This window comes from Molothrus aeneus, unplaced genomic scaffold (assembly GCF_037042795.1).
Source record: "Molothrus aeneus isolate 106 unplaced genomic scaffold, BPBGC_Maene_1.0 scaffold_70, whole genome shotgun sequence".
Lineage (NCBI taxonomy): Eukaryota > Metazoa > Chordata > Aves > Passeriformes > Icteridae > Molothrus > Molothrus aeneus.
The window spans coordinates 190,123-212,189 of record NW_027099222.1 but is presented as its reverse complement, the minus strand read 5'-3'; the positions used below and the strand labels follow the sequence as shown (position 1 = coordinate 212,189).

Here is a 22,067-nt window from a genome sequence, read left to right as displayed (position 1 = left end):
CACACCTGTCCCTCACATGTCTCACCTGTCCCTCACCTGTCTCACCTGTACAGGAGTTCTTGGCCCAGGAAGGTTGGGTGAGGCTGGAGGACAAGCACGAACTGAGCAGCTCCTCCTGTCCCACACCTGTCCCTGTGTGCCCTCACCTGTCCTACACCTGTCTCACCTGTCCCACACCTGTCCCTGTGTGCCCTCACCTGTCCCACACCTGTCTCACCTGTCCATCTCACCTGTCTCACCTGTCCCACACCTGTCCATCTCACCTGTCTCACCTGTCCATCTCACCTGTCTCACCTGTCCCACACCTGTCTCACCTGTCCATCTCACCTGTCTCACCTGTGCAGGAGTTCTCGGCCCGTGAGGGGCGTGTCCGCCTGGAGGACAAGCATGAGCTCAGCAGTTTCGTCATCGAGAGCGCCGAGCGCGCCGACGAGGGGCGCTACGAGATCCGCGTCACCAACCCGGCCGGCGAGGACATGGCCGCCATCAACATCCGCGTCGTGGGTACGGTGCTCACCTGGGACACACCTGGGCACACACCTGGGGACACCTGGGGACAATGGGGGTACACCTGAGATACACCTGGACACACCTGGGGACAATAGGGATACCTGGGGATACACCTGGGCACACACCAACCCGGCCGGAGAGGACACGGCCGCCATCAACATCCGCGTCGTGGGTACGGTGCTCACCTGGGACACACCTGGGGACACACCTGGGGACACCTGGGGACAATGGGGATACACCTGGGGATACACCTGGGCACACACCAACCCAGCCGGAGAGGACACGGCCGCCATCAACATCTGCGTCATGGGTACGGTGCTCACCTGGGCACACACCTGGGGACACCTGGGCACACCTGAGATACACCTGAGATACACCTGGGGACACACCTGGGGATAGATGGGGATACACTGGGGATACACCTGGGCACACACCAACCTGGCTGGAGAGGACACGGCCGCCATCAACATCCGCGTTGTGGGTACGGCTCACCTGGGGATACACCTGGGGACACACCTGGGGATATCTGAGGACAGATGGGGATACAGCTGGGGACACCTGGGGACACACCTGGGGGCACTTGGGAACACCTGGGGATACCTGGGGGAACATATGGGCGCACCTGTGGATACCTGGGCACACTTTGGGGAACATACGGGCGCACCTGTGGGCACAGACCAGGGCACACCTGGTGACACAGGTAACCTCACCTGTCCCCGCAGATGTCCCCGACCCGCCCGAGGCCGTGCGCGTCACCCAGGTGGGCGAGGACTGGGCCGTGCTGGTCTGGGAGCCGCCCAAGTTCGACGGGGGGCAGCCAGTCACAGGTGAGAGACACACCTGAGGGACACCTGGGCGTCCCCTCCTCATCCCCACACTGGGTGGGCTCTGTCTGTGTGTCCTGCCACACCTGTGTCTCACCTGTCCCTCACCTGTCCTCACCTGTCCCTTACCTGTCCTCACCTGTCACACCTGTGTCTCATCTGTGTCTCATCTATGTCTCACCTGTCATACCTGTCCCTCACCTGTCACATATGTCCCTCACCATCCCTCACCTGTCCTCACCTGTCCTCACCTGTATCACCTGTCCCCAGCTGGCACCTGGATGGGCACCTGGGTGTCCCCTCCTCATCCTCACACCTGTGTGTCCTCTGTCCATGTGTCCTGTCTCACCTGTGTCTCACCTGTGTCTCACCTGTGTCTCACCTGTGCAGGTTACCTGGTGGAGAAGAAGAAGGGCTCCCACCACAGGATGAAGCTCAATTTCTGTCCCTACCTGTGTCTCACCTGTTCTCACCTGTGTCTCACCTGTCCCTCACCTGTGCAGGTTACCTGGTGGAGAGGAAGAAGAAGGGCTCCCACCGCTGGATGAAGCTCAATTTCTGTCCCTCACCTGTCTCACCTGTCCCTCACCTGTCTCACCTGTCCCTCACCTGCACAGGTTACCTGGTGGAGAGGAAGAAGAAGGGCTCCCACCGCTGGATGAAGCTCAATTTCTGTCCCTCACCTGTCTCACCTGTCCCTCACCTGTCTCACCTGTCCCTCACCTGCGCAGGTTACCTGGTGGAGAGGAAGAAGAAGGGCTCCCACCGCTGGATGAAGCTCAATTTCTGTCCCTCACCTGTCTCACCTGTATCTCACCTGTCTCACCTGTCCCTCACCTGCACAGGTTACCTGGTGGAGAGGAAGAAGAAGGGCTCCCACCGCTGGATGAAGCTCAATTTCGAGGTGCTGCCCGCGCTCACCTTCGAGTCCACGCGCATGATCGAGGGCGTGCTCTATGAGATGAGGGTCTTCGCCGTCAACGCCATCGGGGTCTCGGCCCCCAGCCTCAACACCCCCCCCTTCATGCCCATCGGTGGGTGGGGGGCTCGGGGGGGGCTTTGGGGGAGATCTGGGCAAAATCTGGGGGGATTTGGGGTCTTTTAGGGGGTCCTAGAGGGGATTTGAGGGGAATTTGGAGGGGTCCTGGTGAAGGAAAGAAGGGGTTTTGGGGTGGATTTAGGGGGTCCTGGATTGGGTCTGGGGGCTCCCAGGGGGATTTAGGGGGTCTTGGAGGGAATTTGGGGGGGTCCTGGAGGGGATCTGGGGGGTCCTGGAGGGGATTTGAGGAAGATTTGGGGGGTCCTGAAGGGGATTTGGGGAGTTTCAGAGGGTCCTAGAGAGGATTTGAGGGGAATTTAGGGGAGTCTGGGGGTGTCCCAGGAGCAGTAAGGGGGTCCTGAAGGGGATTTGGGGAGGATTTGGGGGGTCCTGGATGGGATTTTGGGGGTATTTGGGGGGTCCTGGATTGGGTCTGGGGGTGTCCTAGGGGCATTTAGAGGGTGCTGGAGGAGATTTAGGGGGTCCTGGAGGGGTTTTGAGGAGGATTTGGGGGTCCTGGAGGGGATTTAGGGGGGTCCTGGAGAAGATCTGGGGGGTCCTGGAGGGGATTTGAGGAGGATTTGGGGGTCCTGGATTGGGTCTGGGGGTGTCTCAAGGGGATTTGGGGAGTCCTGGAGGGGATTTGGGGGTCCTGGGGGGGATTTGAGGAGGATTCAGGGGGTCCTAAATTGGGTCTGGGGGCTCCCAGGGGGATTTTGGGGGTCTTGGAGAATTTTTGGGGAAGATTTGGGGGGTCCTGGAGGGGATTTGGGATGATTTTTGGGGTTGATAATTTCGGGGTTAATTCTGGGGTGATTTTTGGGGTGATTTTTGTGTGATTTTGGGCTGATTTTGGGGTGATTTTTGGTCTGGTTTTTGAGTGGTTTTTCGGGTGATTTTGAGCTGATTTTTGGGGGATTTTGGGGGTATTTTTGGGGTGATTTTGTGTGATTTTTGTCTGATTTTGGGGTGATTTTAGGCTGATTTTTGAGGTGATTTTGGGGCGATTTTGGGATGTTTTGGTGCTGATTTCTGGGCTGATTCTGGGGTGATTTTTGGGGTAATTTTGGTGCGATTTTGGGTGATTTTGGTGTGATTTTTTGTGTGGTTTTGGTGGAATTTTTGGGGTGATTTTGGTGTGATTTAGGGGTGATTTTTGGTATGAATTTGGGGTGACTTTGGGATGATTTTGAGGTGATTTTTGGGGTGATTTGGGGCTGATTTTGGGCTGATTTTTGGGCTGATCTGGGCTGATTTTTGGGGTGATTTTAGCCTGATTCTGGGCTGATTTCTGGGCTGAATTTGCGATGATTTTGGGCCGATTTTGGGCTGATCCTGGGCTGCTTTTTCGTCTGATTTCGGACTGATTTTGGGGGATGATTCTGGGAGGATTTTGTGATGATTCTGGAGTGATTTCGGGCTGGTTTTTTGGGCTGATTTGGGGCGATTTTGGGGTCTCCTGCAGCCCCCACCAGCGAACCCACTCACCTGGTGCTGGAGGACGTCACGGACACCACGGCCACGCTCAAGTGGCGCCCGCCGGAGCGCCTGGGGGCGGGGGGCATCGACGGATACCTGGTGGAGTGGTGCCGGGAGGGGGGTGAGTGGGGCACCCCAAAATTTCGGGAGGCACCCCAAAATTTCGGGGTGGGATCCTAAAACTTGGGGGGAATCCCTGAAATTTGGAGCGACTCGAAGGTTGTGGGAATCGCTGAAATTTGGGGGGCATCGAGGGGTTCCTGGTGGAGTGGGTGAGGGGAGGGGGGGGGGCACCCCAAAATTTAGGGGAGCCCAAAAATTTGGGGGGAACCCAAAACTTCGGGAGGGACCCCAAAATTTCGGGGTGAGATCACAAAACTTGGTGGGAATCCCTGAAATGGGAGGGGATGTCAAAACTTGGTGGGAATCGATGAAATTTGGGAGGGAATTGAGGGGTACCTGGTGGAGGGGTGAGGGGAGCGGCTGAGTGGGGCACCCCAAAAATTGAGGGGACCCCAAAACTTCGGGAGGGACCCCAAAACTTGGGGGTGGAGCCCAAAATAAGCCCTTCCCCAGCCCCATAAGCCCCCAAAACCCAATACCCACCAACCCCATTACCCCAAAATCTGGCAGCCCCCAACCCCATAACCCCCTCCCCGACCCCATAACCCCCTCCCCAACCCCATAACCTCCTCCATGGCCCCATAACCCCCTCCCCGACCTCATAACCCCCTCCACGGCCCCATAACCCCCTCCCCGACCCCATAACCTCCTCCCCGACCCCATAACCCCCTCCCCGACCCCATAACCCCCTCCCCGACCCCATAACCCACTCCATGGCCCCATAACCACCTCCCCGACCCCATAACCTCCTCCATGGCCCCATAACCTCCTCCCCGACCCCATAACCCCCTCCCCGACCCCATAACCTCCTCCCCGACCCCATAACCTCCTCCATGGCCCCATAACCCCCTCCCCGACCCCATAACCCCCTCCCCGACCCCATAACCCACTCCATGGCCCCATAACCCACTCCATGGCCCCATAACCTCCTCCCCGACCCCATAACCCCCTCCCCGACCCCATAACCCACTCCATGGCCCCATAACCACCTCCCCGACCCCATAACCTCCTCCATGGCCCCATAACCTCCTCCCCGACCCCATAACCCCCTCCCCGACCCCATAACCTCCTCCCCGACCCCATAACCTCCTCCATGGCCCCATAACCCCCTCCCCGACCCCATAACCCACTCCATGGCCCCATAATCTCCTCCCCGACCCCATAACCCCCTCCCCGACCCCATAACCTCCTCCCCGACCCCATAACCCCCCAAATTTCCCTTTTCCCCCCCAGACACGAACTGGACCCCCGTGAACACGGAGCTGGTGGAGACCCCAAAACCCTGTCCCCGACCCCCAAAATCTGATACCTCCCAACCCCATAACCCCAAAATCCGCTACCCCCGACCCCATAACCCCCCAAATTTCTCCCCCCCCCCCAGACACGAACTGGACGCCCGCGAACACGGAGCTGGTGGAGACCCCAAAACCCTGTCCCCGACCCCCAAAATCTGATACCTCCCAACCCCATAACCCCAAAATCCGCTACCCCCGACCCCATAACCCCCCAAATTTCTCCCCCCCCAGACACGAACTGGACGCCCGCGAACACGGAGCTGGTGGAGCGCTGCGGGCTCACGGTGCGCGGTTTGCCCACGGGGGAGAAGCTGCTGTTCCGCGTGGTGGGCGTGAACATCGCGGGCCGCAGCCCCCCGGCCACCATGGCCCAGCCCGTGACCATCCGAGAGATCGTCGGTGGGTCTGGGGGCGCCGCCCGGAATCTGGGGGGGGACCCCGAAATTGAGGGGGGGGTGCCAGAAATTGGAGGGGGAGGCAGAAATTGGGGAGGGGGAAATCCTGAAATCAAGGCGGGGATCCATAACGGAAAGGGGACCCCCTAAATTAGGGGGGATCCTGAAATCAGGGGGACCCCGAAATTAGGGGGGGACCCTGAAATTAGGGCGGGATCCCGAAATCGGGGGGGGGGGGTCAGAAATTGGGGAGGAGGAAGAAATTGGGGAGGAGGAAGAAATTGGGGGGGAGGAAGAAATTGAGGAGGGAACAGGAAATTAGGGGGGTCCATAAGGAAAAGGGGGGACCCCAAAATCGGGGTGGGCGGAGCCCGAAATCAGGGGGGGACCCCGAAATCAGGGGGGGGATCCCGAAATTAGGGAGGGATCCATAAGGGAAATTAGGGAGATCCATAAAAGGGAGATCCAAAAAAGGGGGATCCATAAGGAAAAGGGGGATCCCTAAAGGAAAGGGGGGACCCCGAAATCGGGGAGGAGCCCGAAATTGAGGGGGGAAGGCAGAAATTGGGGGGGATCACGAAATTAGGGGGATCTGTAAGGGAAATTAGGGGGAGCCATAAAAGGGGGATCTAAAAAAGGGGGATCCAAAAAAGGGGGATCCATAAGGAAAAGGGGGGACCCCAAAATCAGGGGGCACCCCGAAATTAGGGGGGAATCTGAAATCGAGGGGGAATCCATAAGGGAAAGGGGGAATCCCAAAAGTAAAGGGGGAATCCCAAGGAGGGAATCCCGAAAACGTGAGGGGAAACCTTAAATCAAATGGGAATCCCTAAATCAAAGGGGAAATCCCAAAAACCAAAAGCTGAATCCCAAAATCCTGAGGGGAAACCCTAAATCAAATGAGGATCCCTAAATCAAAGGGGAAATCCCCAAAACCCAAAAGGGGAAACCCTAAATCAAAGGGGAGATCCCCAAAAACCAAAGAGGAGATCCCCAAAAACCAAAAGGGGAAACCCTAAATCAAAGGGGAAACCCTAAAACATGGGGAGAATCCCAAAACTATGAAGGGAAACCCTAAATCAAAGGGGGAATCCTAAATCCAAGGGGAATCCCTAAATCCAAGGGGGAATTCCTGACCTTTGGGGCGGATCCTTGACCCTTTAAGGGGAAATCCCAAATCATGGTGGGGGGGGGGAACCCCCAAAATAGGAGGCAGGACCCCAAAACGTGGGGGGAAACCCAAAACCAGAAGGGAGGGAATCCAAAAATGGGGAGTGACACCAAAACTGGGGAGGGACCCTAAAAAAGGGGAAGGACCCTAAATATGAGGAGGGACCCTAAATATGAGGAGGGACCCTAAAAACGGGGAGAGACCCTAAAAATAGGGAAGGACCCCAAAAACGGAGCTGAAACTTCGGGGAGAAGAACCTGAAGGAATTAGGGGGGGAATTGATGGGTAAGGCAGGACCCTAAAATCGGGGAAGACCCCAAAATTGGGGGGTTCTGCCCCATAAATTCCCCCCTCTAAACGTTGTCCCAACCCCCCCAGAGCGCCCCAAAATCCGGCTGCCCCGGCACCTGCGGCAGACGTACGTCAGGAAGGTGGGGGAGCAGGTGAACCTGGTGATCCCCTTCCAGGTGAGTGGGGCACCCCAAAATCTGGGCAGCTCTGCCCGAGGGAGTTATTGGGGTCACTCGGCCCTATAGGGACAACTGAGGCCTATGGATTTATTGGGGTCACTCGGCCCTAGGGAGTTATTGGGGTCACTCGGCTCTAGGGAGTTATTGGGGTCACTCGGGCCTATAGGGACGACTCAGGCCTACGGATTTATTGGGGTCACTCAGCCCTATAGGGATAACTCAGCCCCATGGATTTATTTGGATCACTCAGCCCTATGGATTTATTGGGGTCACTCAGCCCTAGGGATTTATTGAGGTAACTCAGCCCTATAGGTATAATTCAGCCCTATGGATTTATTGGGGTCACTCAGCCCTAGGGATTTATTGGGGTCACTCAGCCCTATAGGTATAATTCAGCCCTATGGATTTATTGGGGTCACTCAGCCCTAGGGATTTATTGGGGTCACTCTGCCCTATGGATTTATAGGGGTAACTCAGCCCTATAGGGACAAGTCAGCCCTATAGGGACAAGTCAGCCCTATGGATTTATAGGGATAATTCAGCCCTCTAGGGAAAACTCAGCCCTAGAGATTTATTTGGGTATCTCTGCCCTATAGGGATAACTCAGCCCTATAGATTTATAGGGATAATTCAGCCCTATGGATTTATTGGGATAATTGAGTCCTATAGGGACGACTCAGCCCTATGGATTTATTGGGGTAACTCAGCCCTTTAGGGACGACTCAGCCCTATGGATTTATTGGGATAATTCAGCCCTATAGGGATAACTCAGCCCTATGGATTTATTGGGGTAACTCAGCCCTATAGGGACAACTCAGCCCTATGGATTTTTTGGGGTAACTCAGCCCCATAGATCCATAGAAGTGGCTCAGCCCTATAGATCTGTATGGGTAACTCAGCCCCATAGGGATGCCACAGCCCCATAGATCCCATAGGGACACCACAACCCCACAGCCCCATAAATCCCATAGGGACAACTCGACCGCACAGCCCCATAGGGATAACTGAACCCCACAGCCCCACAGATCCCATAGGGAACACCTCAACCCCACAGTCTCATAGGGACACCACAACCCCACAGCCCCATAAATCCCATAGGGACAACTCGACCCCACAGCCCCATAGGGATAACTGAACCCCACAGCCCCACAGATCCCATAGGGACACTTGAACCCCACAGCCCCATAGGGATAACTGAACCCCACAGCCCCACAGATCCCATAGGGAACACCTGAACCCCACAGCCCCATAGGGACACCACAGCCCCACAGATCCCATAGGGATACCTCAACCCCACAACCCCACAGCCCCATAGGGACACCTGAACCCCACAGATTCCATAGGGACACCTCAACCCCACAGATTCCATAGGGATAACCGAACCCCATAGATCCCATAGGGACACCTCAACCCCACAGATCCCATAGGGACACCTCAACCCCACAGCCCCATAGGGACACATGAACCCCACACCCCCCATAGGTCTAACCAAGCCCCGCCCCCCGGCAGGGTAAGCCCCGCCCCCAGGTGACGTGGACGAAGGAGGGCGGGCCCCTGGGCGAGGACGTGCACGTGCGCACGTCGGACCGGGACACGGTGTTCTTCATCCGCGCCGCCGCCAGGGGGCACTCGGGGCGCTACGGGCTCAGCGTGCGCATCGAGGGCATGGAGGACACGGCCGAGATGCGCCTGCGCATCGTCGGTAACTGGGAGCACTGGGAGGGACTGGGAGTGACTGGGAGTGACTGGGAGTGACTGGGAGCACTGGGAGTGATGGGAAAGGCAATGGGGGAAGCAGGGATGGGCACTGGGATTGGGAACTGGGAGCACTGGGAGCACTGGGAGTGATGGGAAAGGCAATGGGGGAAGCAGGGATGGGCACTGGGATTGGGAACTGGGAGCACTGGGAGTGATGGGAGTGACTGGGAGTGACTGGGAGCACTGGGAGTGATGGGAGGGCAACTGGGGGAACAGGAGGAACCAGGGATGGGTGCTGGGATTGGGAACTGGGAGCACTGGGATTGGGAACTGGGATCACTGGGATTGGGGACTGGGAGCACTGGGATTGGGGACTGGGATCACTGGGATTGGGAACTGGGATCACTGGGATTGGGGACTGGGAGCACTGGGATTGGGGACTGGGATCACTGGGATTGGGAACTGGGATCACTGGGATTGGGGACTGGGAGCACTGGGATTGGGGACTGGGAGCACTGGGATTGGGAACTGGGAGCACTGGGATTGGGGACTGGGAGCACTGGGATTGGGAACTGGGAGCACTGGGATTGGGGACTGGGAGCACTGGGATTGGGAACTGGGAGCACTGGGATTGGGGACTGGGAGCACTGGGATTGGGAACTGGGAGCACTGGGATTGGGGACTGGGAGCACTGGGATTGGGAACTGGGAGCACTGGGAGCACTGGGATGTTTCAGAACAGTTTTTGGGGTGGTTTTTGAGGGGTTTTTGGGGTGTTTTGGGGGATTTTTTGGGGCCGTTTTGGAGATTTTTGGGTGCCGTTTTCTGGGAATGTTTCAGGGCAGTTTTGGGGTGGTTTTGGGGGGGGGATTTTTTAGGGTGGGTTTTGGGGGATTTGGGGGATTTTGGGGCAGTTTTTAGGTGTTTTGGGGTATTTTGGGTGTTGTTTTCCAGGGATGTTTTGGGTCAGTTTTGGGATTGTTTTGGGGTGGTTTTTGGGGGGATTTTGGGGTGGTTTTTGGGGTATTTTTGGGTGCTATTTCCCAGGGATGTTTCAGGGCAGTTTTGGGGTATTTTGGGGGTGTTTTGGGGTGGTTTTTGGGGTATTTTTGGGTGCTATTACCCAGAGATGTTTCAGGGCGGTTTGGGGGTGTTTTTGGGGTATTTTTGGGGTGTCCCTGATCCGATCCCCCCCCTCTAGAGAAACCAGGCCCCCCCCGGAAGGTGCAGGTGAAGGAGGTTTGGGGGTTCAACGCCCTGGTGGAGTGGGAGCCCCCCGAGGACGACGGCAACGCCGAGATCACCGGGTACACCATCATGAAGGCCGACAAGAGAACCATGGTGAGCGGGCAGCGCCCCGAAATCAGCCCCAGGGGCACCCCAAGGTTCTCCATGGAACCCCAAAAAATTCTGAACTGAACCCCGAAATTCTCAATAGAATCCCAAATTCTCAATGGAACCCCAGAAATCACCCCAAAGGAACCCCAAAATACCCAATGGAAATCCCAAAATACTCAATGGAACCCCAAAAAATGCTCAATGGAAATCCCAAAATATTCAATGAAACCCCCAAATCACCCCAAAGGAACCCTAAAATATTCAGTGGAATCCCAAATTCTCAATGTGAACCCCAAAATACTCAATGGAACCCCAAAATGCTCAATGGAAATCCCAAAATACTCAATGGAACCCCCAACTTCAGTTCCCAAGTTCGGAACTGAACCCCCAAATTCTCGAAGGAACCCCAAAAATGCTCAGTGGAACCCCAAAATCCACAATGGAATCCACAAAGTTCTCAATGGAACCCCAAAATACTCAATGCAACCCAAAAATGCTCAATGGAACCACCAAAATATTCAATGAAACCCCAAAATCACCCCAAAGGAACCCCGAAATACTCAGTGGAAATCCCAAATTTTCAATGAAACCCCCAAATTCTCAATGGAACCCCAAAATCACCCCAAAGGAACCCCAGAATACTCAATGGAATCTCAAAATATTCAATAGAACCCCAAAATACTCAATGAAAATCTCAAATTTTCAATGGAACCCCCGAAACTCTCAATGGAAATCCCAAATTTTCAATGGAACCTCCACATTCTCAACGGAACCCTAAAATATTCACTGGAACCCCAAAATACTCAATGGAAATCCCAGATTCTCAACAGAATCCACAAATTCTTAATGGAACCCCCAAAATCCCCAAAATCCTCAATGGAGCCCACAAAATCCTCAATGGAACCCCCAAATTTCTCAATGGATCCCCAAAATCCTCAGTGGAACCCACAAAATCCTCAATGGAACCCCCAAATTTCTCAATGGATCCCCAAAATACTCAATGGAACCCCAGATCTTCAACCGAACCCCCAAATCCCCTCAGCTCCCAAAACCCCCTCAATCCCCCCAAAACCCCCTCAGCTCCCCCAAATGTCCCCCAAACCTCCCCAAAACCGCCTCAGCTCCCCCAAAACCCCCCTTACAGCCCCCCAAAATCTCCCCCAAAGCCCCTCCCAAAAACACCTCAAATCCCCCCAAAACCACCTCAAACCCCCCAAAAACCCTCAGCCCCCCCAAAACCACCTCAAACCCCCAAAACCACCTGAAACCCCCCAAAACCCCCTCAGCTCCCTCAAATCTCCCCCAAAACCCCCCAAAACCACCTCAAACCTCCCCAAACCATCTCAAACCCCCCAAAAACCCCTCAAACCCCCCAAAAACCCCTCAGCTCCCGATAATCTCCCCCAAAGCCCTCCCAAATCCCCCCAAAACCCCCTCAAACCTCCCCAGACCATCTCAACCCCCCCAAAAACCCCTCAAACCCCCCAAAAACTCCTCAGCTCCCAAAAATCTCCCCCAAATCTCCCCCAAATCCCCCCAAAACCCCCTCAAACCTCCCCAGACCATCTCAACCCCCCCCCCCAAAACCACCTCAGCTCCCCCAATTCTTCCCCAAACGCCCCCAAAAACACCTCAACCCCCCCCCAAACTCCCTCACGACCCCCCAAAAACCCCTCAGCCCCCCAAAACCACCTCAAACCTCCCCAGACCATCTCACCCCCCCCAAAACCACCTCAGCTCCCCCAAATCCCCCCCAAAACCACCTCAAACCCCTCAAAGACCCCTCAAACCCCCCAAAAACACCTCAGCTCCCAAAAATCTCCCCCCAAACCCCCCCCAAATCCCCCCAAAACCACCTCAAACCTCCCCAAACCATCTCAAACCCCCCAAAAACCCCTCAAACCCCCCAAAAACCCCTCAGCTCCCAAAAATCTCCCCCAAACCCCCCCCAAATCCCCCCAAAACCACCTCAAACCTCCCCAGACCATCTCAACCCCCCCAAAACCAACTCAGCTGCCCCAAATCTCCCCCAAATCTCCCCCAAATCCCCCCAAAACCACCTCAAACCTCCCCAAAACCCCTCAGCTCCCAAAAATCTCCCCCAAAACCACCTCAAACCCCCCCAAAACCCCCTCACGACCCCCCAGGAGTGGTTCACGGTGTACGAGCACAATCGGCCCCTGCGCTGCACGGTCTCGGAGCTGGTGATGGGCAACGAGTACCTGTTCAAGGTGTTCAGCGAGAACCTGTGCGGGCTGAGCGAGAAACCCGGGCTGTCCTCCAACACTGCCGTCATCCCCAAAGCCGGTACCCCAAAATTCGGGGTGTCTGAGGTGGATTTGGGGGGGTTTGAGGTGGATTTGGGGGAGTTTGAGGTGGTTTTGGGGGGGGTTGAGGTGGATTTGGGGGAGTTTGAGGTGGTTTTGGGGGAGTTTGAGGTGGATTTGCGGGGTCTTGGGGGGGTTTGAGGTGGTTTTGGGGTGGTTTGAGGTGGATTTGGGGGGTTTGAGGTGGATTTGGGGAGGTTTGAGGTGGATTTGGGGGGGTTTGAGGTGGTTTTGGGGGGGTTTGAGGTGGTTTTGGGGGGTACCTGTGCGGGCTGAGCGAGAAACCCGGGCTGTCCTCCAACACTGCCGTCATCCCCAAAGCCGGTACCCCAAAATTCGGGGGGTCTGAGGTGGATTTGGGGGGGTTTGAGGTGGTTTTGGGGGAGTTTGAGGTGGTTTTGGGGGAGGTTTGAGGTGGATTTGGGGAGGTTTGAGGTGGATTTGGGGGGGTTTGAGGTGGATTTGGGGGAGTTTGAGGTGGTTTTGGGGAGGTTTGAGGTGGATTTGGGGGGGTTTGAGGTGGTTTTGGGGAGGTTTGAGGTGGATTTGGGGGGGTTTGAGGTGGATTTGGGGGGTACCTGTGCGGGCTGAGCGAGAAACCCGGGCTCTCCTCCAACACTGCCGTCATCCCCAAAGCCGGTACCCCAAAATTCGGGGGCTTTGGGGGGGGTTTGGGGGGGTTTGAGGTGGTTTCAGGGAGTCTTGGGGGAGTTTGAGGTGGATTTGGGGTGTCTTGGGGGAGTTCGAGGTGGTTTTGTTGGGGATGTTTGAGGTGGATTTGGGGAGTTTGAGGTGGATTTGGGGGAGTTTGAGGTGGTTTTGGGGGGGTTTGAGATGTTTTTGGGGATGTTTGAGGTGATTTTGGGGAGGTTTGAGGTGGTTTTGGGGGGGGTTTGAGGTGGTTTTGGGGAGGTTTGAGGTGGTTTTGGGGTGGTTTGAGGTGGTTTTGGGGAGGTTTGAGGTGGTTTTGGGGGGGTTGCGGGTGGTTTTGGGGTAGATTTGAAGGGATTTGGTTCAGTTTTTGTGGGTTCAGGATGATCCCTGTGACCCCCAAAACCACTCAAAGCATCCCCAAAACACAAACCTCAAATTTTGAGGGGTTTTGGGGCAGTTTAAGGTGGATTTGGGGTGGTTTGAGGTGGTTTTGGGGTAGATTTGAAGGGATTTGGTTCAGTTGTTGTAGGTTCAGGATGATCCCTGTGACCCCCAAAACCACCCAAACCCCAAACCCCAAATTTTGTGCTTAATTGAGCTCTTAATTGGGATTTTTAATCAATTGAGAATTATTAATTAAGGGTGTTTAACAGGCAATATCAATATTTCAAAGCATTTTTAGGGCTCACCCACACATTGTGACCTCCCCTTGATTACACCCTCCCCTTATTTATGCACGGGGATCAAACCCCAACCAATGATCACCCCCAAAAAGAATTTCGGGGTCCCCCTAAATCCTTCTGGGACCCCCCCAGAGCTGCGGCTGAAGCCCCCCCAGTACCAGGAGCACGATTTCCGCTCGGCCCCCCAGTTCCTGACGCCTCTGGTGGATCGCAGCGCCGTGGCCGGATACTCCACCGCCCTCAACTGCGCCGTCAGGGGGCACCCCAAGGTCTGGGGGGGCCTCGGGGGGATTTGGGGTACCCCTGTGCATGTTCACCCCCAATTTAGGGGGGTTTGGGTGGAGATATGGGGTCCTGGGTGGAGATTTGGGGTACTGAGGGGGTTTTGGGGTACCCCTGTACACGTTCACCCCCAATTTAGGGGGGTTTGGGTGGAGATTTGGGGGTCCTGGGTGGAGATTTGGGGTACTGAGGGGGTTTTGGGGTACCCCTGTGCACGTTCACCCCCAATTTAGGGGGGTTTGGGTGGAGATTTGGGGTCCTGAGTGGAGATTTGGGGTACTGAGGGGGATTTGGGGTACCCCTGTGCACGTTCACCCCCAATTTAGGGGGGTTTGGGTGGAGATTTGGGGTCCTGGGTGGAGATTTGGGGTACTGAGGGGGATTTGGGGTACCCCTGTACACATTCACCCCCAATTTAGGGGGGTTTGGGTGGAGATTTGGGGGTCCTGGGTGGAGATTTGAGGGTCCTGGGTGGGTTTTGGGGTCCCCAACTCATCCCTCTGCTCACAATTGGGTGGGTGGGGATGAAGATGGGGGTCCTGAGGGGGTTTTGGGGCACCCCTGACACTGTTCACCCCCAAAATTAGGGGGGTTCAGGTGGAGATTTGGGGTCCTGGGTGGAGATTTGTGGTGCCCCAATGGGCCTGTGTACTCATCCCCAGCTCTGGGTGTTTTTGGGGTGTCCTGGGATGTTTTTTGGGCTACCTTGGGGTATTTTTGGGGTGCATTTTGGGGTTCCCCTCACCAGGTGTGTCCCTCCCAGCCCAAGGTGGTGTGGGGTTCACCTGAGGAAGGATTTTGGGGTGTCCCAATGGGACCATGGATGCATCCCCAGATCTGAGTGGTTTTGGGGTGCCTTGGGGTATTTTTGGGGTGCATTTTGGGGCTCCCCTGACCGGGTGTGTCCCCCCAGCCCAAGGTGGTGTGGCTGAAGAACCAGATGGCCATCGGGGACGACCCCAAATTCCTGGCCAGGCACAGCCAGGGGGTGCTGACGCTGCTGATCCGCAAGCCGGGGCCCTTCGACGGCGGCACCTACACCTGCAGGGCTGTCAACGAGCTGGGCGAGGCCCTGACCGAGTGTCGGCTCGAAATTCGGGGTGAGGGGGTCCCCAAAATGTGGGAGGGGGTACCCAAAATCGCGGGGGTCCCCAAAATACGGGAGCAGTTTCCAAAATGTTGGGGGGAGGTGGTGAATAGCTGGGCGAGGGTTGTGAACGCCTTTGGGGAGGTGCTGGGTGAAAAACCAGCCAGGGGGAGAAGGGGCACCCCAAAATCTGGGGGAGGTCCTGGGTGATTTTGGGGTGAGGGGGTCCCCTAAAATCTGGGGGGGTCCCCAGAAAGCTGGGGGGGTCCCCAAAACCGGGGTGGGTTCTCAAAATTTTGGGGGAGGTCGTGAATACCTGGGTGAGGGTTGTGGTACCTGGGACTGATTTTGGGGTGAGGGAGCTCCCCAAAATTGGGGGGGGGGGTCCCAAAATCTGGGGGAGGTCCTGACAGATTTTGGGGTGAGGGGGTCCCCAAAATCTGGGTGGGTTCCCCAAATCGTGGGGGGTTCCCAAAATTTTGGGGGAGGTGAATACCTGGTGAATACCTGAGACTGATTTTGGGGTGAGGGAGCACCCCAAAATCTGGGAGGGTCCCCAAAATCGGGAGGGGTTCCCAAAATTTCGGGGGAGATCATGAATACCTGGGGAGGGTTGTGATTACCAGGGGTAGAAGGGGCTCCCCAAAATTTGGGGGAGCTCCTCAAGATTTGAGGGGGTCCCAAAATTTTTTTGGGTACCTTGGGAGGGGTTCCTGATATTGGGGTGGGGGCATTGTGGGTTTGGGGGGGAATTGAAGCCCCCTCAACTTTTGTCTCTCCCTCCACAGTGCCCCAGTGATGGTGACAAAAAATGGTGAGGGGGGGGGCTTAATTTGGGGGGGTATTAATTTTAATTAATTAATTAATTAATAATTAAAACCTCCCCTATTTAATTAAGGGGTTTGATTGGGAAGTATAATGGAATGTATTTAATTGGGGGGGGGGTTGGTTGGGAGGATTTATTGGGGGGTTAAATAGAAGGTTTTTACTTGGGTTTAATTGGGGTGTTTTAATGGAGGGGTTTAATTGGAGGGCTTTAATTGGGGGAGATTAAATGGAGATATTTAATTAGGGATGTTAATTAGGGGAGTCTTTAATTGAGGGAGTTAACTGGTGATCTTTGAGGCTGTATTTGGGGGATCTTTAATTTGGGAGGTTTAATTAGGAGGTCTTTAATTAGGGGGCGGTGTTTAATTGGTGGGATGGATTTTGAGGTGACTTTTAAGGGGTTCCACCTCATTTTGGGGTGCTGACCCCCATTTTTGCCACCACCAGGCCAGCACCATCCTGCAGAGCCACGAGCCCATGGTGCTGAGGAAGAAGAGTGCGTGGGTGACGAAGGCCCCATGAACCCAATAAAAATAAAGAATCTGAGCAATCCCCCAGAGTCTGTGCTTCATTTTGGGGAGGGGGCACCTGAGGAATTGGGGAGCACATTTCCTACCTTTTCCACTTCGTGGTTTCTTCTCTTTTCCCTTGGTGTTTCCTGGCTCTTTTTCCACTCGTGGTTCTTGCCTTTTCTCCCCTCACGTTTCCCCCCCCTTTATTCCCCTCACGTTTCCTGCCCTTTTGTCCCCTCACGTTTCCCACTCTTTTCTTCCTCATATTTCTTTTTCTTCCCCCACATTTCCCACCCTTTTCCCCTCATGGTTCCTGCTCTTTTTCCCCTCACATTTCCCACACTTTTCCCCGCTTATGTTTCCCACTCTTTCTCCCCTCACAGTTCCTGCCTTTTTTCCCCCTCACGTTTCCCTCCCTTTTTTCCCCCTCACGTTTCCCTCCCTTTTTTCCCCTCACGTTTCCCTCCCTTTTTTCCCCTCACGTTTCCCGCCCTTTTCTCCTCTCATGTTTCCCGCCCTTTTCCCCTCATATCTCTTCCCCCTTTTCCCCCTCACATTTCCTGCCTTTTTTTCCTCCTCTATCACCTTTCCCACTCTTTTCCCCCTCACATTTCCTGCTCTTTATTCCCCTCATATTTTGGGCCCTTTTCTCCCCTCACATATCTCACCCTTTCCCCCTCATGTTTCCTGCTCTTTCCCCCCGCTTTTTCCCCCTCATATTTCCCACTCTTTCTCCCCTCACATTTCTCACCCATTTCCCTCCTCGCATTTCCTGCCTTTTTTTTCCTCCCTCCTCAACATTTCCCACCCTTCTCTCCCCTCACATTTTGGGTCCTTTTTCTCCCCTCACGTTTCCCCCCTTTTTTCCCCTCACATTTCCCTTTATTCCCCTCACACTTCCCACCCTTTCTCCCCTCACATTCCCCACTCTTTTCCCCCTCACATTTCCTGCCCTTTTCCCCCTCATGTTTCCTGCCATTTTTTCTCCTCACATTTCCCACCCTTTCTCCCCTCACATTTCCCACACTTTTCCCCCTCACATTTCCTGCCATTTTTTTCCTCTTCACATTTCCTGCTCTTTTTCTCCTCATATTTCCCAATGTTTTCTCCCCTCACGTTTCTCCCCTTTTCTGCCCTCACGTTTCCTGCCCTTTTTCCCCTCACATTTCCCCCCTTTTCTCCCCTTGTTTCATACCTTTTCTTCCTCTCATTTCCTGTCCTTTTCACTCAGCTTTACTGTCCTTTTTGCCTTCCATTTGCTGCCTTTTCACCCCTCACATTTCCCGCTCTTTTTCTCCCCTCACATTTCCCGCTCTTTTTCACCCCTCACATTTCCCGCTCTTTTTCTCCCCTCACATTTCCCGCTCTTTTTCCCCCCTCAGTTTCCCGCTCTTTTTCTCCCCTCACGTTTCCCACTCTTTTCTCCCCTCACGTTTCCCACCCTTTACCCCTCAAATTTTCTGCCCTTTTTCCTCTCACACTTTCTGCCTTTTCCCCTCTCTTTTCCCACCCTTTTCTCCCTCAGACTTCCCACTTTCCCCTCACATTTTTTCCATTTTCTCCTTTTTCCCCCATCCCTCTCCTTTTCCCCCTCACATTTCTTACCCTTTCCCCCTCATGTTGCCCATCATTTTCCCCCTACATTTCCCTCCCTTTTGCCCCCCTCACAGACTCTCAGCAGCTCATTAAGAAGCAGAAATGTCCCTTTAATGACAACACATCTGCACCCCCCAGTTTAAGGCCTCAGCGGTGTCCCCCTCCCCAAGACCCCCTTGTGATCCCACCATCCCTCCAGGAAGGATCCCTCAGGCACTTGATCCCACACCCCCCCAAGCACCAGATCCTACCCCATAGAGGATCCAGAACCCATTCAGGCACCCGATCCCACCCTGGTGGGGACCCCAGACCACCATCAAGGGCTGAATCCCACCCCACAGAGGAACCAGGATCTCCATCTCCAGAGGGGACCCTGACCCTGAAAAGGGCCGGATTCTGCCCCAAAAAGGATCCAGGAATCCCAGTAGGGGCTTGATCTCACCCCAAGGGGAGACCCCAGCCCTCCATAGCATCCCGATCCCACCCTGGGGTGACCCCAGCCCCCCATTAGGGGCTCAATCCTGCCCTATAGAGGGTCCAGGGTTCCCATTAGGATCCTGATCCCACCCCACGAGGGGACACCAGACCCCAGTTAGGGTCCCATACCCCCTCAGGGGGCCACCCAGACCCCCATTAGGATCCAAATACATTCCAGAAGGAGACCCCAGACCCCTCTTAGGATCCCAATCCTGCCCCACAGAGGATCCAAGACCCTTCTGGGAGCCTGATCCCACCCCAGGAATCAACCCAGACCCCCACAAAGGCCCTGATCCCGACCTGTGGGAGACCCCAGACCCCCCTTAAGGTTCTGCCTCCCCCCATATTCACCCAGGAGTGCCCCCTCAGGCCCTCAACAGCACCAACCTCCCCGTCTGCCCCAAATCCACCCCGAACGCCACCAAATTGAGGCCGCTGAGCACGGCCACCAGCACCTTCCTGTCCCAGGGGCACGTGGCCGGGCAGCCGTAAGGTCTCCGGGACTGGCCCCCCATGTCATCCGAGAAGCTGTAGAGCGACCAGAGCACCGTGGTCGCCCCGTAGGCCACCACCCCCAGCCCCGCGTAGATCCCCAACCCCCAGCGCAGCCCCTCGGGGTCCCTCATCCACCCGCACCACCCCCAGCCCAGCAGGCACCCCCCGACCAGCAGCACCCCCAGCACGAAGGACACGCAGAAAATGCCCAGACACCAACGCAGAGCCGCCGGCCCCGACGCCGCGTGCAGCTCGGCCGACAGCCCGAGGAGGAGGAGGGCGAGGAAGGCTTCGGCCACCTTGAGCAGCCCCGAGGGAGTGGCCAGGTAAGGGGCGGCCTCGCCGGGTCGCGCCCGGTCGCGGGCCACCTCGGCGGCGTAGGCCAACGTGGCGATGGCCGAGGCGGCCGTGGCGGCGGCGCGGAGGGCGCGGGGGCGGCCGTAGCTGCCCTCGTGTCCCCGGAGGTGGCCCAGAGGCCACAAGATGGTGGCGGTGGCGCAAGCCATGGCGGCGGCACAAGCCAGGGCCAGCGGGAGGTCGCGGCGGGGCGGAGGGCGGCGGAAGGCGTCGTTGAGGAGGAGGAGGGTGGTGAAGACGAAGGACAAGGCCCAGGCGGACAAGCAGCCGTCGCCCTCGCCCGGGTTCCAGTAGCCGGGGGCTGCGGCCAGAGCCAGGGCCAGGAGGGCGCTGAGGGCCTGGACGCAGCGCAGGAGGGACGGGGGGCGGCACGGAGCGGGCATCCCGGGGGCTGTGGAGAGATGGGGGGCACTGGGGCGTCAGGGGGTCCCGGGGGATGTCGGGGGATATGGGGGGATTGGGTGTATTGGGGCTGGGGGGGTACCAGGGATATTAGGGGTTAAGGGAGTTGGGGGTAAATTTTAACCTTTTTTTTTTGTAATTTTTTAATGGGGTTGTGGGTAAATTTTTGAATTTTTTTTTTTTGTAATTTATTTTTTTAATGGGGTCGGGGTAAGTTTTAAATTTTTTTTCTCATTGTTTTGTTTGTTCCTTTTTTTTTTTTTTTTGAATGGGGTTGGGGGTAAATGTTTAATTTTTTTGTTGTTTTTGGGGTTTTTTGGTATTTTTCTTTTTAATGGGGTTGGGGGTAAATTTTTGAAATTTTTTTTTTGTAATTTCTTTTTAATGGAGTTGGGGGTAAGTTTTAAATTTTTTTGTAATTTTTTTGTCTGTATTTTTTTAATGGGGTTGGGGGTAAGTTTTTAAATTTTTTTTTTTTTGTATTTTTTTTTTTTAATGGGGTCGGGGGTAAATTTTTACCCTCAGGTTTACACCTTTAAGGTGTTGAGGGGTGGGGGGGGTCTGCACACAGCAGGGAGGGAAAATCCCAGGGAATGTGGAGAGAAGAGGGGCACAGGGGGGTATTGGGGAGCATCAGTGGGATTTGGGATGTGAAGGACTGGGGAGACTGGGAATAGGGAAATCCCAGGGGATGTGGAGAGATGAGGGGCTCAGGGGGGTGTTGGGGGAGTTATTGGGGAGCATCAGTGGGATTTGGGGTGAGCAGGACTGGGGAGACTGGGGGGTACTGGGGTGGAATTAAGGACTGGGGGATATTGGGGGTACAGGGACCTGTGGGGAGGGGGCTGCAGGGGGTGGGGGGGGTATCAAGCAGCTGAGGAGCTTTGGGCGGGCTGGAAGGAGTGAAGGAAGTTGGGGCTTAGGGGGGGATTCCCTGCAATGGGGGGGATCCCAGGAATGCTGGGGTTCACCCCGGGGGTCTGGGGGGTCCCGGGCATGCAGGGGTTGGGGGCGGTCAGGGCTGTGCCCATATAAGGCCTTGGAGAATCTCCTTCCTTTTCCCCCCCCTCGCCTCATCCTGGGGTCGCCCCGCCCCACCCGGGCGCTGGCTGCATCCTGTGGGTGATGGGGGGGGGGGTCCCAAATGTCCGGGGGAGACCCCTGAGGGACAGGGGAGACCCCAAAGGTCCGGGAGAGACCCCCCAGAGTCCGGGGGAGGGGGCACCGAAGGATCCCCCACCCCTTTCCCCATAAGACCTCAGGGTGGGTGCCGGCACTCACCCGAGTGGGTTCGGGTTGTTCCGGAGGAGTTTTGGGGGGTTCGGTTCGGGTCCTTCCGGACGGGACAGTCCCGGTTCGGGTCCCCTCTGAGTGGGTTTGGGTTCCTTAGCGCGGGACGCTGCCGGTTCGGGTGTTTCGGGTCTCTCCGGAGCGGTTCGGCCCCTCCCGGTTCGGGGGTTCCCTCAGGCGGGTCCGGCTCCCTTCAGGCGGGCTCGGCTTCCCTCAGGCGGATTCGGATCCCCTCGTGTAGGTTCGGGTCCCTCCGGACAGCTTCGGGACCTCGTTCGGCCCCCCCGGGCAGGTTCGGGTCCCCCTTCGAGTGCAAGTTCGGGTGTTTCCGGAGCGGTTCGGCTCCTCCAAGTTCGGGTCCCTCAGGCGGGTTCGGGTCCCCTCGGGTGGGTTCGGCTCAATTCGCGCGGGACCCTCCCGGTTCGGGTGTTGTTTCGGGTCGGTTCGGGTGTTTCCGGAGCGGTTCGGCTCCTCCCGGTTCGGGTCAATTTGCGCGGGACGCTCCCGGTTCCGTTGTTTCGGGACGGTTCGGGTGTTCCCGGAGCAGTTCGGCTCCTCCCGGTTCGGGTCCCCTCGGGCGGGTTCGGGTCCCTCCGCCGGGCCGGTCCCAGCCGTGTCACTCCGGGCGGTGCCCACCGGGGCGTGGCCAGAGGGGTGTGACGTCAGGGGGTCCCGGGCAATGACGTCAGGGTATCACCACGAACAGGGGGGGGCTCTGGGGGGTCCCTGGGGTGTC

At 56.3% G+C, this 22,067-nt stretch overlaps 2 protein-coding genes across 2 annotated transcripts in view; one reads left to right on the top strand and one right to left on the bottom strand.

The window, feature by feature from the left end:
* MYBPC2 (myosin binding protein C2) overlaps nt 1–16,754 on the top strand; it is a 34,415-nt gene extending 17,661 nt beyond the window's left edge. The window contains exons 15-27 of the mRNA XM_066571473.1: nt 345–504; nt 1,233–1,337; nt 2,180–2,368; nt 3,839–3,973; nt 5,502–5,669; nt 7,215–7,303; nt 8,816–9,008; nt 10,205–10,344; nt 12,489–12,648; nt 14,138–14,274; nt 15,201–15,387; nt 16,163–16,188; nt 16,650–16,754. Of these exons, the coding sequence (XP_066427570.1) occupies nt 345–504; nt 1,233–1,337; nt 2,180–2,368; nt 3,839–3,973; nt 5,502–5,669; nt 7,215–7,303; nt 8,816–9,008; nt 10,205–10,344; nt 12,489–12,648; nt 14,138–14,274; nt 15,201–15,387; nt 16,163–16,173 (1,674 nt within the window). The 3' untranslated portion in view covers nt 16,174–16,188; nt 16,650–16,754. The remainder of the gene's footprint in view (nt 1–344; nt 505–1,232; nt 1,338–2,179; nt 2,369–3,838; nt 3,974–5,501; nt 5,670–7,214; nt 7,304–8,815; nt 9,009–10,204; nt 10,345–12,488; nt 12,649–14,137; nt 14,275–15,200; nt 15,388–16,162; nt 16,189–16,649) is intronic.
* Nucleotides 16,755–18,449: 1,695 nt separating this feature from the next.
* On the bottom strand, nt 18,450–22,013 carry LOC136571136 (myeloid-associated differentiation marker homolog). The gene is made up of 2 exons (XM_066571498.1): nt 21,323–22,013; nt 18,450–20,030 (listed from the first exon to the last, which is right to left on the bottom strand). Exon 2 carries the CDS (start codon nt 20,020–20,022, stop codon nt 19,153–19,155), a length of 870 nt encoding a protein of 289 aa, XP_066427595.1. The 5' UTR covers nt 20,023–20,030; nt 21,323–22,013; the 3' UTR covers nt 18,450–19,152.
* Nucleotides 22,014–22,067: the final 54 nt, after the last annotated feature.